The sequence below is a fragment of the Rhynchophorus ferrugineus genome, unplaced genomic scaffold (assembly GCF_030347505.1).
Source record: "Rhynchophorus ferrugineus isolate W39M unplaced genomic scaffold, kcgeb_rfMv2 rfM9, whole genome shotgun sequence".
Taxonomy (NCBI): Eukaryota; Metazoa; Arthropoda; class Insecta; order Coleoptera; family Curculionidae; genus Rhynchophorus; species Rhynchophorus ferrugineus.
The window spans coordinates 185,165-199,412 of record NW_027472588.1 but is presented as its reverse complement, the minus strand read 5'-3'; the positions used below and the strand labels follow the sequence as shown (position 1 = coordinate 199,412).

Sequence of the window (14,248 nt, the reverse complement as noted above, 5' to 3'; positions counted from 1 at the left end):
CTTTTCCCAGGCTTATTTCTAGAAAAGTAAATTGCATAAAATACAATTAAATATTTCATTTATATTTACCAAGTAACAGCATGAAGAACTATATGTCCGCAATGAATAATTGTTATGACTAACAAAACCTAATGGATAGTTATTCCAACATTTACCTTTTTCCATCAGCTTTCATTGTCTTTAAAATATTTATTATCATCTTGCCATGAGTAACCCAATGTACCATTCTGAAATATTCATGTCCCATTTAAATATATAAATCGAAATATTTCTTCCTTGATTTTGTTGTAAGTTTTTAAAAATTGTATTCTTTTAAAAGCAATCTCTGGAAGTTCCATTAAACCCTTCGTGGGATATCTTCACACCACTTAAATCCTATATTATCCAACAATGTACGAACGGATGTTCTACATCTCTCAAATAGCTTTATATATTTTGGATTTTTGTGGATACTTTCCAGACTAACAATTTTTTCTGAAAATTATGTTTCGATTAAAAAAACTACTTACTGTTTTATACATTTCGTGTATTTGATCTCTGAAACACCAAGCTGATCTTGATTCGTCACCTGTTTTGCATAAGTACGGTTTCTTTTTGGCGAATTTAAGGTTATATTGTTTTTTATTTTTTGAAATATGTTAGTGACTGTGTCGGTACTAATATACAGTGCAGCTGCAAGGCGCAAAAAAAATATGTTCAATAAAAACCGAGCCGCGATTTCAAATTTATTCAAACAAAGAGTTAAAACAACGTTTGCCGGTTTATAACCGGTAATTATAATATTCTGAAGAATTTTCAGACGTTTGGCAAACCGGCAACGTTTGCAGGCTCATTCCGTTACATGTTCGAACTTCTCTAACAGTATTCTATCTCTTTTTAAATACAATAAAATGACAAGAATTAAGATTCTAAAGGCGCGACACAATTACCCATTGCACAAGCTCGTGATGGTTCAACTCTGGTCGGGTTTTTCTAAATTAGGATCGAGATAATGCAGCACTTTCGTTCGAATTCGTTAAACCGGCCGGTTTTTTTTTCGATGCTGACCTACTGTTTGATTTTCTAGGTTTCTGCGGGGCTCCGGCCGTCTTCGATTCGCGCGAAACGAAAAAATCGCGGCGTCACTTTTCGGACGGACCATATATCATCGCGGGATCCTGTCAATTATCTATAGAGATTTCTCCCACGCGGTCAAAATAACGTTTGTGAATCTCCAGTTTAACATTTCTGGAGGAATAAGATGTTTGAGTGTATATGTGTGTGAGAGGGAGGGAGAGAGACAGAGAATCACCACAAAAAATGCGATCACGATAAGCTTTTATGATTCTGCCCACAGGCCGTCTATTTTTAGTTTTTTTTTCGGACGATTTGTTCCAAATATATTCATGTTGTTTGTTTTGTTTAATACGTACTAATTGCGAAGCTCTATAGCAAATATAGGGAGACTGTTTAATTCTCAATTGGAGTTTTTTTAAGAAAAATTATGTTTCAAACATATTTTTAGATATTTTATTTGTCAAAGGGAAAAATTAATGGATAATTACCAAACGTTTATGTTAATTCATATCATAATTCCTTCCATTTGTCTCATGTGTCGCATTATGATCTCAATGTTCCGACAAGAGTCTAATTCCTGAAACGCCTGGCACGCGACGTTGCCAGTTATTGTAAATTATACGTATATTCGAAGAATATAATATAAATAGAATTATTTTTCTTCAATTCACATGTTAAGTTAAAATTTTGAAACTCAAGTTGATATTTTTTGGTACAATTTTCGCCCTCTGCAATATAATAAATGTAATATGAAGAACCTTCTATAAATATATTGAGTTTTAAAATAATTTGAAAAGGAAAAAAAAAATAAAACAATATATAACAAATATAAAGTTATACTTCTATAAAAATATGCGATAATCTCTTTTTTCCCACCACCCATGAGGTAGAGTTCCAGGCGAACTTTTTTTATTTTGTCCCTCTTTGGCGTAGTCCACTATCCATTTATCTTTACAATCACACTATGATATCACACTGCAATCATATTTCTATCTGCTTTTAATAGAAATTACTTACACAAGTCATGTTCATACCCTACGTGTGCTTTAATGTATTGTATTTCACATTACCTTCCCTTTTGTGTCAGTTTTATACCAGCCAGATTGTAATTGTTTTAAAATAACAACCCTTTACAGTCAATATGGTTAGAGAAATGTCCTATTTGATATAGCATGGGTTACACAACTTATTGTAAATCCTTCAAAATGAATTCACATATACGTCATCAAGATGTTTAATATATTGCCTGTTTACAAATTGCGATAAATTCGAATCAGACAATATTTTTCTTCTCATTTTATTCTAGCTAAAAAGAGACACCATGCTGTGTGATTAGTTCGAACGCGTAAATAAATGAGAAATAGAGAGAAAGCAATAGTGATAAGAGGTTATAACTCTAACCTATAAACTATTGTGTAAAACTGTAGTTTTTAGATGTACTATAATGTTAAATTAAATTATATATGATAAGATTTTTGTTCAATTACTTTAATTATATTAAAATTTTACACAATGCACTGAAAGTTGATGCGGCAACATTGATGACGTATGTACAAAATAACCTTGAATTACAGTCTATGGTAATTTAAAGTACTTTAAGTGTCACTGTAAACCGGAATCCAAATCATTTCGTTTCAATGTGTGTTATCATGTTTTTTTTCTGGTTCATCTAAAGAACAATATGAGAACAGACACAAAGAACCTTTGTCGTGGAAACTTATCCAATTTGTGGGACATAAATAAGAGTTAGTTAATAAAACTGTCACCGATATTGGGAACATTTCCGATTACGTCGTCTAATTGGTTAACTGTAATCAGAGGGGTTTCTTTTATTATCGTCACAAGATAAGACAAATAATAGAGGAAAAAAACGTGGAAGTGTACACACACAGTAGAAACGCATGAGCGCCCACTGTAGCTGTGTGCCGATAGGAAAATTTCGTTTATGAATATCAACATATATATAATTTGAAGGCTCCCTGAAAAAAAATATTGTTCGTTGTTTATCGGACAGGATTTGGATTATTTTCAACATTCTTAACCTATAGTAAATTAAATTTGATTATTTATTCTTCGTTATTAGACTAGTGGGTTTTTACAAGATTTTAAAATCATTTCATCTGTTCTTGAACGTCATTTTCAATTTAGATTAGGCGCGTTCAGAATTTTTACTTTTTCCAATTTGATTTTCCAATCTTGGATGATTCTTCAATTTTATTTTTGTCTTGAGGTTTTTAGCTTTTAGATTCGTATTTGATATTTTTGCAGTTTCAAGGTTCCAGTGTTTCAGATGTTAATCTTTTAGATCTTTAAACTTTAGATTTTATTATATGATACTTAGATGCAGCAGATTTTTTAGATTTTTAAACATATATAATTTACGTCATCAGAATATTATTATACCGTTAGATTTTAGTCTCAAGCAGTCTATTGGATTTTTACATTCTGGGATTTTAGATTTCTGGCTCTTAAATCCATATTTTATTAGCGCATTATATATTCTATTTAAATATTTTTCAAGTTCTTTTTATGTATTTGTTTGATTCTTTTTGGTCGTTAAATTGTCGATTTTATAATTTTAGTTTTTAGTCCAATTTAGACTTTTATATTTTAGTCCCATTTTTTAGATTTAACATATTTAGACATTTTAAATTTATGGTCTTCATATAATATTTATATTGAATTTTTGTTGTGAAGACGTGACATTTTCTTCTTGAATATTAATTTTTTATTATCTTATTGTGCAAGTATATTGTCATTTTTAATTTTTTTTAAATAGATTCTGAATTAGAGTTTTGCATTTTAGATATCTAGGGTTGTATGTTTTTTTTCCAATTTTAACTAGTATTGGGAACTATCGACTGAAATCGACTATCGACTTTTTAGTAATTGATAGTAATGTATTACTAATTTTAGTAATTTTTAGTAATTTTTTATCGACTGTTTCAGCCGTATGCTTTCGGTTACTATTTTTGGTTCTACTAATTTTATTGTACTAATTTTTAATGTTCTGACTCTGTCGTCCTAGCCGCGACCTTGACAAAATGTACCCAATTTATGCTCACATCGATTTATTTGTAATATATATAATTTTATGATTGTTTTGGTAGTTTGCTTGTAAATAACAATATTTTGTATATTCCAATCCTTTTTACAGATCCACAGAACATTCAAATATAAAAGTAATTCTACTTCGTTTAAAATGATATTATTAACTGCATCTTAATAGTATTCAGTAATTATTTTTTTCCTTTTCTTTTTTAAAGTTAATACGTGAAGGAATATGTACATCTCCATCTCACTTATATTACCGTTGGAAAATATAAGCACAAATAAAATTAACTGCTCCAAGTAATTATCTCCGTCTTTTCCTCTCTCACAATTTATACAGGAAAGGGTTCGTACGTCTTCGTCTGACATCGCGAATTGACCAAAACAGTTGAATCGTGCAGTAATAATTACTATTTTCAGTCGTTCGTTTTTTGACTATCGACTGTTTCGACTGTTTTCAGTCGATAGTTCCCAACGTTAATTTTAACACGGTGTATGTAATTGATTTTTGTCGAATATCGTAAATCCAAATTTTGTCAGATATGTGTCAGTCAAGCGACGGATACTTTCCATTCGATTTCGGGTTCAAAGTACCATAGAAAATCAATAAATAATTTAGAACGCATTTTAGGCGCTGATAATGAAACGGACCGACTAGAATAAGGTTTTTTTCATTTGTTTACGAGAGTGTTCGAATATCGTTTCCCAAAAACAAATGCCAATAACACGCGGACAACGCGATAGTTTTATTGAAATATTTGCGGTTGTTTTGGCTGGGATACATGGTGAACAAAAAATGCCAGTCTCCCGACTGGTACGATAGAATCCAAGAGGTTAAAATCCACATACATTCGATGTATGTCTTTGTTTGATAATTGCATAACAATTAGTATTTAATGAATTACTGCATGACGCTGTTTTTATTTCTGCGATATCGCCGATTTTGTATTCTCAGTACTATCGACGTGCTATACGCTGTACTTGTATATGTTTTTGTTAAATATTTATATTTTGGTTTGTTTTGAATTTGCGAGTCGCCCAATTAACAGTGGCTGGTGATAATAAGCCGAAACCACTGTGTATCGTTGAAAGGCAAACCAAGTCGTTATCTTGTGGCGCTTCCTGGAGATTTTGCGGCACGATGGTGGTTCAGGGCCGTACCAGGCCGGCACACGCCGGACGAAACGCGGTGGACTATCGAGCGTATCGATTTTGATGCGACGCTAAGAATGTGGCGGGCTATCGACGTTTTACTCGATTTTGTTTTGTGTGTTCAATTTTTCTTTTATATTTTATTTTATATATAGATAGTTATTAGAAATTTAATAGTTAAATATCCGGATTTGTCATGGGGAATAATATATTTTAATATTCCCGGTCTAAGAATATTGATTGTTTGTAACAGATCAATTGAAAAGTCCTCGGCTTGACACATAGATAGGCCTATTTTGAAGCAAAGGACAAATCGTACTACAAAAATGGTATCGAAAACTTGGAGGGTAGCTATAATCAGTGTAACACGCTTAAAGAGAATTATGTTGTTTAAAAAAAAAGTAATTTTGCCAAAAAATGTGCTTTACTATGCCTACCATAGGGACTTTTCAATTGACCTGTTCAAGTTTGTTGGTAAGTTGGTGAATTGTTTATGTTTAGAATTACATGCTTTTGGATACTTTTTGATTATACGCTCTTAGATGTTTATATTCTATGCTTTTAGACCTTTAGATTTTATGGTTTTGGATCTTTAGATTATATTCTTTTAGATCTAATAATATTATTTAATATATACATTTGTGTGAGTATTTGGGACATTAGGGTATTCGTACACTTGCTATCGAAGGTAATTTGATTTTGAGCTTTCAGTTCATCTTCACAGTTTTTTTGATGAACCAGATCTGGGGAAAAAGGTTGTTTGCCTCTGAAACAGTCTTAATAAAATATATATTTTATAAATTTTAACGTGTTTTGGTAATAAACTGCGCGATTTATTTAATTGTAGCTCATTGTGTTCGTTTGCTCGTAGCTGTATTTATTTATTCACGAACTGAATTCCTTATCATAATATAAACTTCGTCATATTTATAAGTCTCGTGTTTAGACAGTTGTTGTCATCACATGCATCGCGTGTGACTCATACCAGGTAGCATTTAAAAAAATAATATTCCACGAATATATCGATATAAGGATGCATGTCTAGTGTTCATCGAGGAACTGTCCTGTATAATAACGATATATTTAGCAGTCGGAGAACGTTTACTAAGGAATGTTTATTCTGTAATTTTTTTCGACTATTTTTTCGTCAGACGTTTCGACAGAAACCGAATTCGCTCGTGTTTATACAATTTAGAAAAAAATGAAATGTTTATTTATAATCGGGGGATATAACACATTTCGTGCGTTTAATTTTAATCGGGATTTTAATAAATTAACATGGGTTTTACGTGATTTTTTCCGAAAATTCAAGGTGTGCGAATTAAATTGTGTCAGACAAAATCAACAGAAATGTTTTATTTTATCACATAAAAGTACTGAGGTATTAAGATATGTTTCTTTGTTGCAATATATGGTTTGTAACACTTATACGGCTCATATATTGTGTGATAAGTTCATATAATTTGATGTGATATTTTAATAAAAAGCTTAATTTCGAAATAGATGGTGTTGAGTCAGTTGGGCTATGTATGAAAACTGTGTCTTTTATGCTTTTGGGGAGTGCACCAGTGAGAGCACATCCATCAAAACGCTAATTAAGTTTGGATCTGAATATATTATATATATATATATATATATATATATATATATATATATATATATATATATATATATATATATATACCACTAGGAGTTTATCTGGACTGGACCTACAGTTTAACGTGGGCTCCGAACCACTCTCCTGGGCATTAAGCCTACCGACTGGCGAGTAACCAACTTAGAAATTATCCCACAAGACATCCGGTCTTACCCAGCCTGGTTACTGGCGTGATTGGGATCATTTTCATTGTCACATTTTGCACTCTTGCCTAGGATAATCACAAACAAATTTACCAGCGGGATTCGAACCCCTGACTATTGCAACAGTAGGTGGACCGTCCTGTCGCCTTTACCAATGCGCCACCAAGCCGGCTTAATAATGATTGAATAACGAGTCGTAATGTGCACGTGCTTTTTAAGTAAATGAAAAAACTCTCATACCATCGTTTTGCTCTTGGACTATGTTGACTTTTATGCGAATGTGCTAGTTATGTTATTGTTGATAATTAAATTTAAAAAAAAAACGAGAATTATCGCGAAACGTTGGTCCATCACTTAACACCTGAGACAAAAAATATCGAAGCATTAGACTGAAGCGGATGAATTAGCTCCAAGGAGCGTGAAAACCATTTTGGCGGGTGACGAGGTCATGGCATCATTTCCTTGGGATTTCCGATAATTTTCATTGACTATCTTCAATTATTTCACCAATGTTTACTACTTACTTATGTGTAGATTTAGAATATTAGTGAGCAGTTAATATAAATTCATAATTATATCAAAAAATATAATATTATATCTCTCTTCAAGCTCATCTCACATGAAAAACTATTCATTTTTGCGAACTTGTTGAACGACCTAGTATATTGACACTGTGGTTTTTCTATCTACTTTGATAACAAACTGTTTCCGTCGTATGTCTGACTTGAGTTTACTCGTTTGTTTTTGTTGTACACATTATTCATTGTGTTTTAAATATCACGGTCATGATTTTTATCAGTTTTTTTGTTTCATTACCATTCGTATCATCGAGTTAGAAGGGCGTGCATCAGGAAATAATTGATCAACGTTGTTGCAGGAGAGGCCTGACACCGCCGCATCGGGTCAAGTCCATTTCTATGGCCACCTTCACGACAGACGAGATTGATGTGGTGAGAAGTAAAGGGAACGATCACTGTAAGAGGGTGTGGCTGGGATTGTACGAAGGTGTCCCGCCAACGCATTCAAGTGACGAGCAACAGATTAGAGACTTCATGGTGGAGAAGTACGAGAGGAAACGGTAAGTGTCGATAAAACAAAAAGACTTTGAGATTTTAGAAATTGGCTGACGTGAAGAGTGTAGTTATATTAACCTTTTGTTGTTATCTATTCGACATGTAACCGGATGAAATCCCAGCGGTTGTTACTAACAAATATTGTTCGTTCCAGATATTACATGGAGAAGGCGGCGAATAAAATCGATCCTCCCGTGACGAGCGCCAGATCGACACCCACTCCTACGCAGAACGGAACCAGCGTCGTCAGGAATGGAGTAGTCAGTCGTAATGGAAACGCGAACAACAACCTAGTGAACGGCGGCCTCACGAACGGTACCTCCAGGAGTCGGCCCGAGCCCAGATCGACGCCCACCAACAACAATCTGGTCGGTGGGTTCGCGGACTTCGACAAGGCCGATATCTTCAGGTGAGTTGCGGCTTTAACATTTATGAAGGTGAACTTGTGGATGGTTTCGATGTCAGTTCTGGTTTAATTAATACATGTAACGGTTCACCATAACATTTGTTGTCAAGTCATGAGGATACTATGCATTGAGATTATTCCTATAGACAGCTGCATGTAAATGTTTCAATGTTGACCAATGATTACCATCTTTAAACAAAGTTTTTGTGAAGTGTTCTGCTTCTGGATCTGGTTGTTTTTACTGGGCATTGTTTTTTGAATCCTTGCTTGCATTTGCATACGAGGGTGGTTCAAATATGATGGAGACAAACGCTGTAGATGGCGCGCATGTATGTTTTGAAGGTCGTGGCTTGAGTATGTGAGAGCTGGGTCCCAGCTCTCACATACCCACCCTCACAGTGTGGCATAGTTGTCGTCGAGAGCGTATGTTTCACACGCGTGCTGCGTATATGAGTGAACGTCAAGTGCCGACCGCCGTAGTGCAACGTATTGTCATTGGTTTTTTAGTGTGAGAAGACGTTAAAATTTCCGTCTAAATCTACGTGTGCGAAATCAGTTCTGTAGTAACTGTCTGAGTAGGGCTGCCGTGTTTAAATGGGCCAAAGAATTCAAGGATGGCCGCGAAACCATCGAGAATGAGCCGCATGATCGTCGACTGCGAACCAGCATCACACCAGATGACATTCGCCGCGTAGAACAACTCATTTTGAAGGACCGTAGGATGAATGTTCGAGACATTTCGGCTGAACTCTGCATAAGTATTGGTAGCGTAGGGTCTATCATCCACGAATACCTTTAATATAACAAAATAACGCGCGATGGATTCCTAAACTGTTGAACTTGTCGCTGCTTGCTGACACGATACGAGGCGGAGGGGGGCGGTCTTTTAACGCGAATCTTCACTACAGACGAGACATGGGTACACTATTACGCTTCCGGAAGTAAGATGTCGCCTAAAGAATGGAGGAAGAAGGAGGAAGGGGCGCCAGTCAAAGCGAAGACAACCAGATCCGTGCACCCAACGTACCATTAATGCTGCATACTACTCTAACCTTCTGAAAACACACGTGAAACCCACCTATCGCTCGAAACGGAGGGGTAATCCAGCACGAAGTGTGATTCTTCTCCAGGATAACGCGCGCCCCCATACCGCGCGTCTCACGCTCGATACAATATCGAAATTATAGTGGGAGGTACTGGAACACACCCCCCCTATAGACCGGATTTATCACCCTGCGACTACCACATGTTTGGGCCACTGAAATAATCCCTCTGAGGTCAAAGATTCAGCACCGACGACGAGGTAGAGGACATGGCTGTCCGAGTTGCCCAAGGAATTCTTCGATACCGGCATCAAAAAACTTCCGAAAAGGTGGACAAAATGCGTAACCATTGTCGTAAATAAACGTGTCAAGAGTATTTGTGTCGATCATATTTGAACCACCCTCGTATAAAACATGAAAACGTTCTAAAAACCTTTTGTAGATCGACAAGCATCAATCACGAGTTGTATAGACGAACTAAAGTTAATCATTTGACCTATATATTAGTTTTAAGATGTCGCATCATTAATTGGAGATTTGTTCCAGCAGTGCCTCCAATACTGGTTCCTCGCAGAACTCGTCGCAGCAGAACGGATTTGCTGATTTCGAGCACAACGCGGTGTTCAGTGCCGCCACCACCAACACGACTAACGGTGAGTTACTGATCGATAATAGGGGCAGTGATCCCCATTTTTACAGACAGGACGGTTCGCGATATATGTAAGATTAATTAGCACCGTATTGTTTCCTTTGGTTCCGTCATACGGAACAACGTTTATTCCTCTGTGGCCGACGAGCTGTGACGCGCTCAGCAGAACGGGGGAGCGGTAACACGTAACCCGTTTATTTTCCTTTCGTTATTTTGAACGATATTTTTTATAGTCTATCCAAAGTAGCAGTGAACTCACGTCTTCTGAATTTATGACGGTGCAGTATTGACATTTTACACATTTAGCTTCGATAGATAACAACATTCTAATATTAATGAAATAATGAAATAGAAATGTTATAAATTGTAATTTATTTTAACATTTTAGTACATCTAATGGACATTTATTGAAGCTTGAAGCGTAAACTACAGTTAATTAAGCAGCCACTGCAGTTTGGTTAGAGTTATTTTATTATATTTACATTGAAATCTTTTTTAAACCACCTATGGCAGTCGACTGTATGGGTGTTCGCGCACGAAGCACTTCAAAGAAAATGGTGGCCTGTTTCTTCGGGAAAACTAGTCCTATTGCAATAGTGCCTCTAGAGGATCGTAGAACAGTAAATTCTAATTGGTACACAACTTTTTGTTTGCCAGAAGTCTTCGGTGAAATAAAGAAAACAAATAAGAGGCGTCGGATTGTTCTTCATCATGACAATGCGAGCTCTCAAACGAGAGACTATTTGAGCACTCAAAACATCGAATTGACAGATCATCCGCCGTACAGCCCTGATTTGGCACCCAATGACTTCTTTTTGTTCCCATCCGTGAAGAATAAACTGTGGTCATCGCCCGAAGAAGCTATTGAAACGTTCAAAAACCATGTGTTGAAGATACTTCATTCGGAATGGAATAAATGCTTTGAAAATTTTTATCTTAAATAAAATAAAATGGAAAATATTACCTGGTATTAGAACTAATTTACAAACTGCAATAGGCAATATATTGTACATCTTGACGTAAGCTCACTGCTATTTCGGATAGACTATATGACTCGTTATTATCAGTCATAATCCGGATGTTTTGGGGGCTTTTCACTCGTTTTGTTACATAGTAGAAAAATATTTATTATCTATCAAGAACTGCGATATAATACTAGTAATAGTTTGCGAAAAAAAAACACATTCACCGAAATTCAATGTCAATCCCACCGATAGATAATTTTTTGAAAAGCTGGTACTTTCAAATTTCAAAAAAAAAGTAACCGATCCCATTGAGCGGGTCGCAGGGAAGGAAATATTGGTTATATCTTACCGCTCCCAGTAAAAAAACGTTTGCGAGAGCGCGTTTTTCCCTCTGACCCGACCGAAAGAAAAAAATTATAATGTGGTACCCTCTCGTCCTTACCGCCTTTACAGACGACGATTTCAGCATATTCGACCTACAGTTCACCAGCAACGGTCCCACGCTGAACCAGGTGCCTCTGTTCCCCAGGTGTCGTTCGAATCGTTGGAGTAAGTGGTGCTTGATGCCGCTAGATTAACGTTTTGTTCGTTCGTTTTTGTTTGTAGGTTACGTTCTCTCGTTCTTCATCGTTTTTTTTGTTTTGTGTACTAACTTGATCTAGTGACTTACAGTAGTGGTTCTTTTTTAAATTCCATACGCTGCTTCATAACAATCGCAGAGCACCGCGATTTGTTCATTTAAGTTAAGGTCTTACCTTGTTGGAACGAGAAATTAATTTTTGTCAGTTATTTTTATTATCATCCATGGACTACGAGGATGCGAACAAGATGTCATATGATTGTGTTTATTATTTACTAATTCTGACAAGAGCTTAGTTCTGGAAAACTCTGGCATGCGCACAAGAATTTGAAGTTGCAACGTTGCCAGTTGTTGAAAATTGTACGTATATTAAAATAAGTACCAATTTGAAAAGTAATTAAATGATTTTTTATGATGTTTAAGAAATATATTTTATTTTTTCGGCATCCCTAATCGGAAGTACTAAGCTCTTGTTAATACGGAGGTTTGTAATAGATTTTTACAGATTTAATGAGTTCGTTCTTATGTTGCTAGACAACTTGTGACTTGAAGAAAATGTAGAGCACCGTGAATTTTTCATTTATTTTTACATGGAAAATCGTAGATAATATCGGGAAATACTTTGAATGAACCTAGCTTGTATCAGTTTGTCTGAGTCGATGCCCGTTGTAGTTGAATACAAAATTCTTGTCTAGAATATCGACTATCAGTTTTTGGCTGTTGATGTGATACAAATGATTCGAGGATAGTCAATTATTTCGCGCACCGGTGAATTGTTCACATGAACGGAGATGTGGACGGGTCGTTGACCATAAAAATTCGAAAATTTACTCTCGAAACAGATCAAAGTTCTAATATAATGACAAAAGTAACATTCAAGCTTTCTTCCAGTTTGATTTTATCCCATATGTGTTGTGATCTAATTATTTTTCATCTCTTTTTCTGTGTATCTATAATATATCAGTTTGACAACTATTCTGTTTACATATGCTTTATCTTCAGATAGATTTCATCTTGTCTTTCTGTTTTTTTTGCTTTTCGCTTTTCTCTTTATTCATAGCCTTATCTTACTGTCGACTTTATCATATAAGTTTACATTAACTCTGTCTACACATCGTTTCTATTTAACAACTTTATCTGTATTTAAATATACATTATATATCTACAGAAAAATCTTGTAGGGTGATATATAATATATAATAAATATATGTCGTCAATAAACTCTTATTTTACTTTCCTTTTGCCTTTTTATATATACTTCATATAGTAGTACTTTTATATAAGTTGAAATGTAATTCTGATTATTTAGTTGTGAATTATTAGTAGTTATTTTTCTTTTAAATAATTGCAGGTTAATGAAGGACAGTGATTATGAAGAATTTAATTCTCAATCGAATGGTAGTATAATAATTTTTGTAGGACCTTTAGTTTTTGAGTTATACATTGAAAAAAATTATGGATTTTAGTTTTTTCCACCCCAAAATACATATGTTTTGAGAATTTTATAATTATCCGAGGGGTAAACTTTTTTGGAATTTTTTCCATATATATAGTCATGAAAATTGGCGAGTTTTTGCTTGAATCATTTAAAATTAATTTACGGGCCTGATAAATCATTAAACTTTTTTTTTCTATTAATTTTTTTGTTCGAATTTCAAACGACTGAGAGCAAATCGAAAAGCTTTAACCGAACAAGCCGGCAACCAGTGCAAGCAACCACTGACCATCACCATCGTCATGTAACAGTTGTGCATCGTATCTTACTCTAGGGCTTCTATACCGCCACAGTCACTCGGCTCGCGCTTCCCAGAACCCCGACCGGCACCGATTTCGGCATCTAATTTCGCTCCGTTTTTTTTTCAGGTATGCCAACCCCGGCGGCCCTAAACGCCTGGACGACGCCACTGTGTCCCCAGAACGGGGTCCTAAATGGTCTGAACAACACCGTACCGTTGGTGAACTCCGCACCGCCACCTGTCGAGGATAAATACGCCGCCCTGAAGGATCTAGATAATGAAATGAAGCAGCTACAACAACAGGTAAAGACCCTTTTTGATTAGAACCATTTTTTTTGTGGTATAAGGACGTAGAAGTTGTTCCAAAATATTTTAAGTTTCTCCGTTTATGTAATTTTTAAGAAATAAGATTAATTTACCTGTAGTCATTTCAATAAAACAGTGAACTCACATCATCTAAATATATTATGTTATCGCGATGTTGTGGCATCAAGTTTGAATTTTTGCTTTGACATATATCAAAATACTAATAAAAGAAAAGTGATGTTATCATAAAGAATATTGCAGACGTTTGGCAACCATGCGAATTTTGTAGGTTAATTCCGTTACATGTTCGAACCTACCAGAAAGCATTATATCTCTTTATATCTCTCTATCTCTTATAACTACAATAAAACGAGAAAGAAAACTGATTTTAAAACGATTTTACAATTTACACTGTAGTGTTATATAGTAAG

The 14,248-nt window shown here is 35.1% G+C and overlaps 1 protein-coding gene across 14 annotated transcripts in view; it reads left to right on the top strand.

The window, feature by feature from the left end:
• The window catches only part of drongo (Arf GTPase activating protein drongo), a 35,992-nt gene that overhangs the window by 18,807 nt on the left and 2,937 nt on the right, over positions 1-14,248 (top strand). For 4 of the 14 annotated variants that reach the window (XM_076413879.1, XM_076413877.1, XM_076413886.1 and 1 more), the window contains exons 2-6: positions 7,937-8,137; positions 8,287-8,541; positions 10,128-10,234; positions 11,649-11,744; positions 13,639-13,814. In XM_076413879.1, the coding sequence (XP_076269994.1) occupies positions 7,937-8,137; positions 8,287-8,541; positions 10,128-10,234; positions 11,649-11,744; positions 13,639-13,814 (835 nt within the window). The remainder of the gene's footprint in view (positions 1-7,936; positions 8,138-8,286; positions 8,542-10,127; positions 10,235-11,648; positions 11,745-13,638; positions 13,815-14,248) is intronic. The other 10 variants (XM_076413883.1, XM_076413885.1, XM_076413891.1 and 7 more) reach the window with 3 other exon arrangements.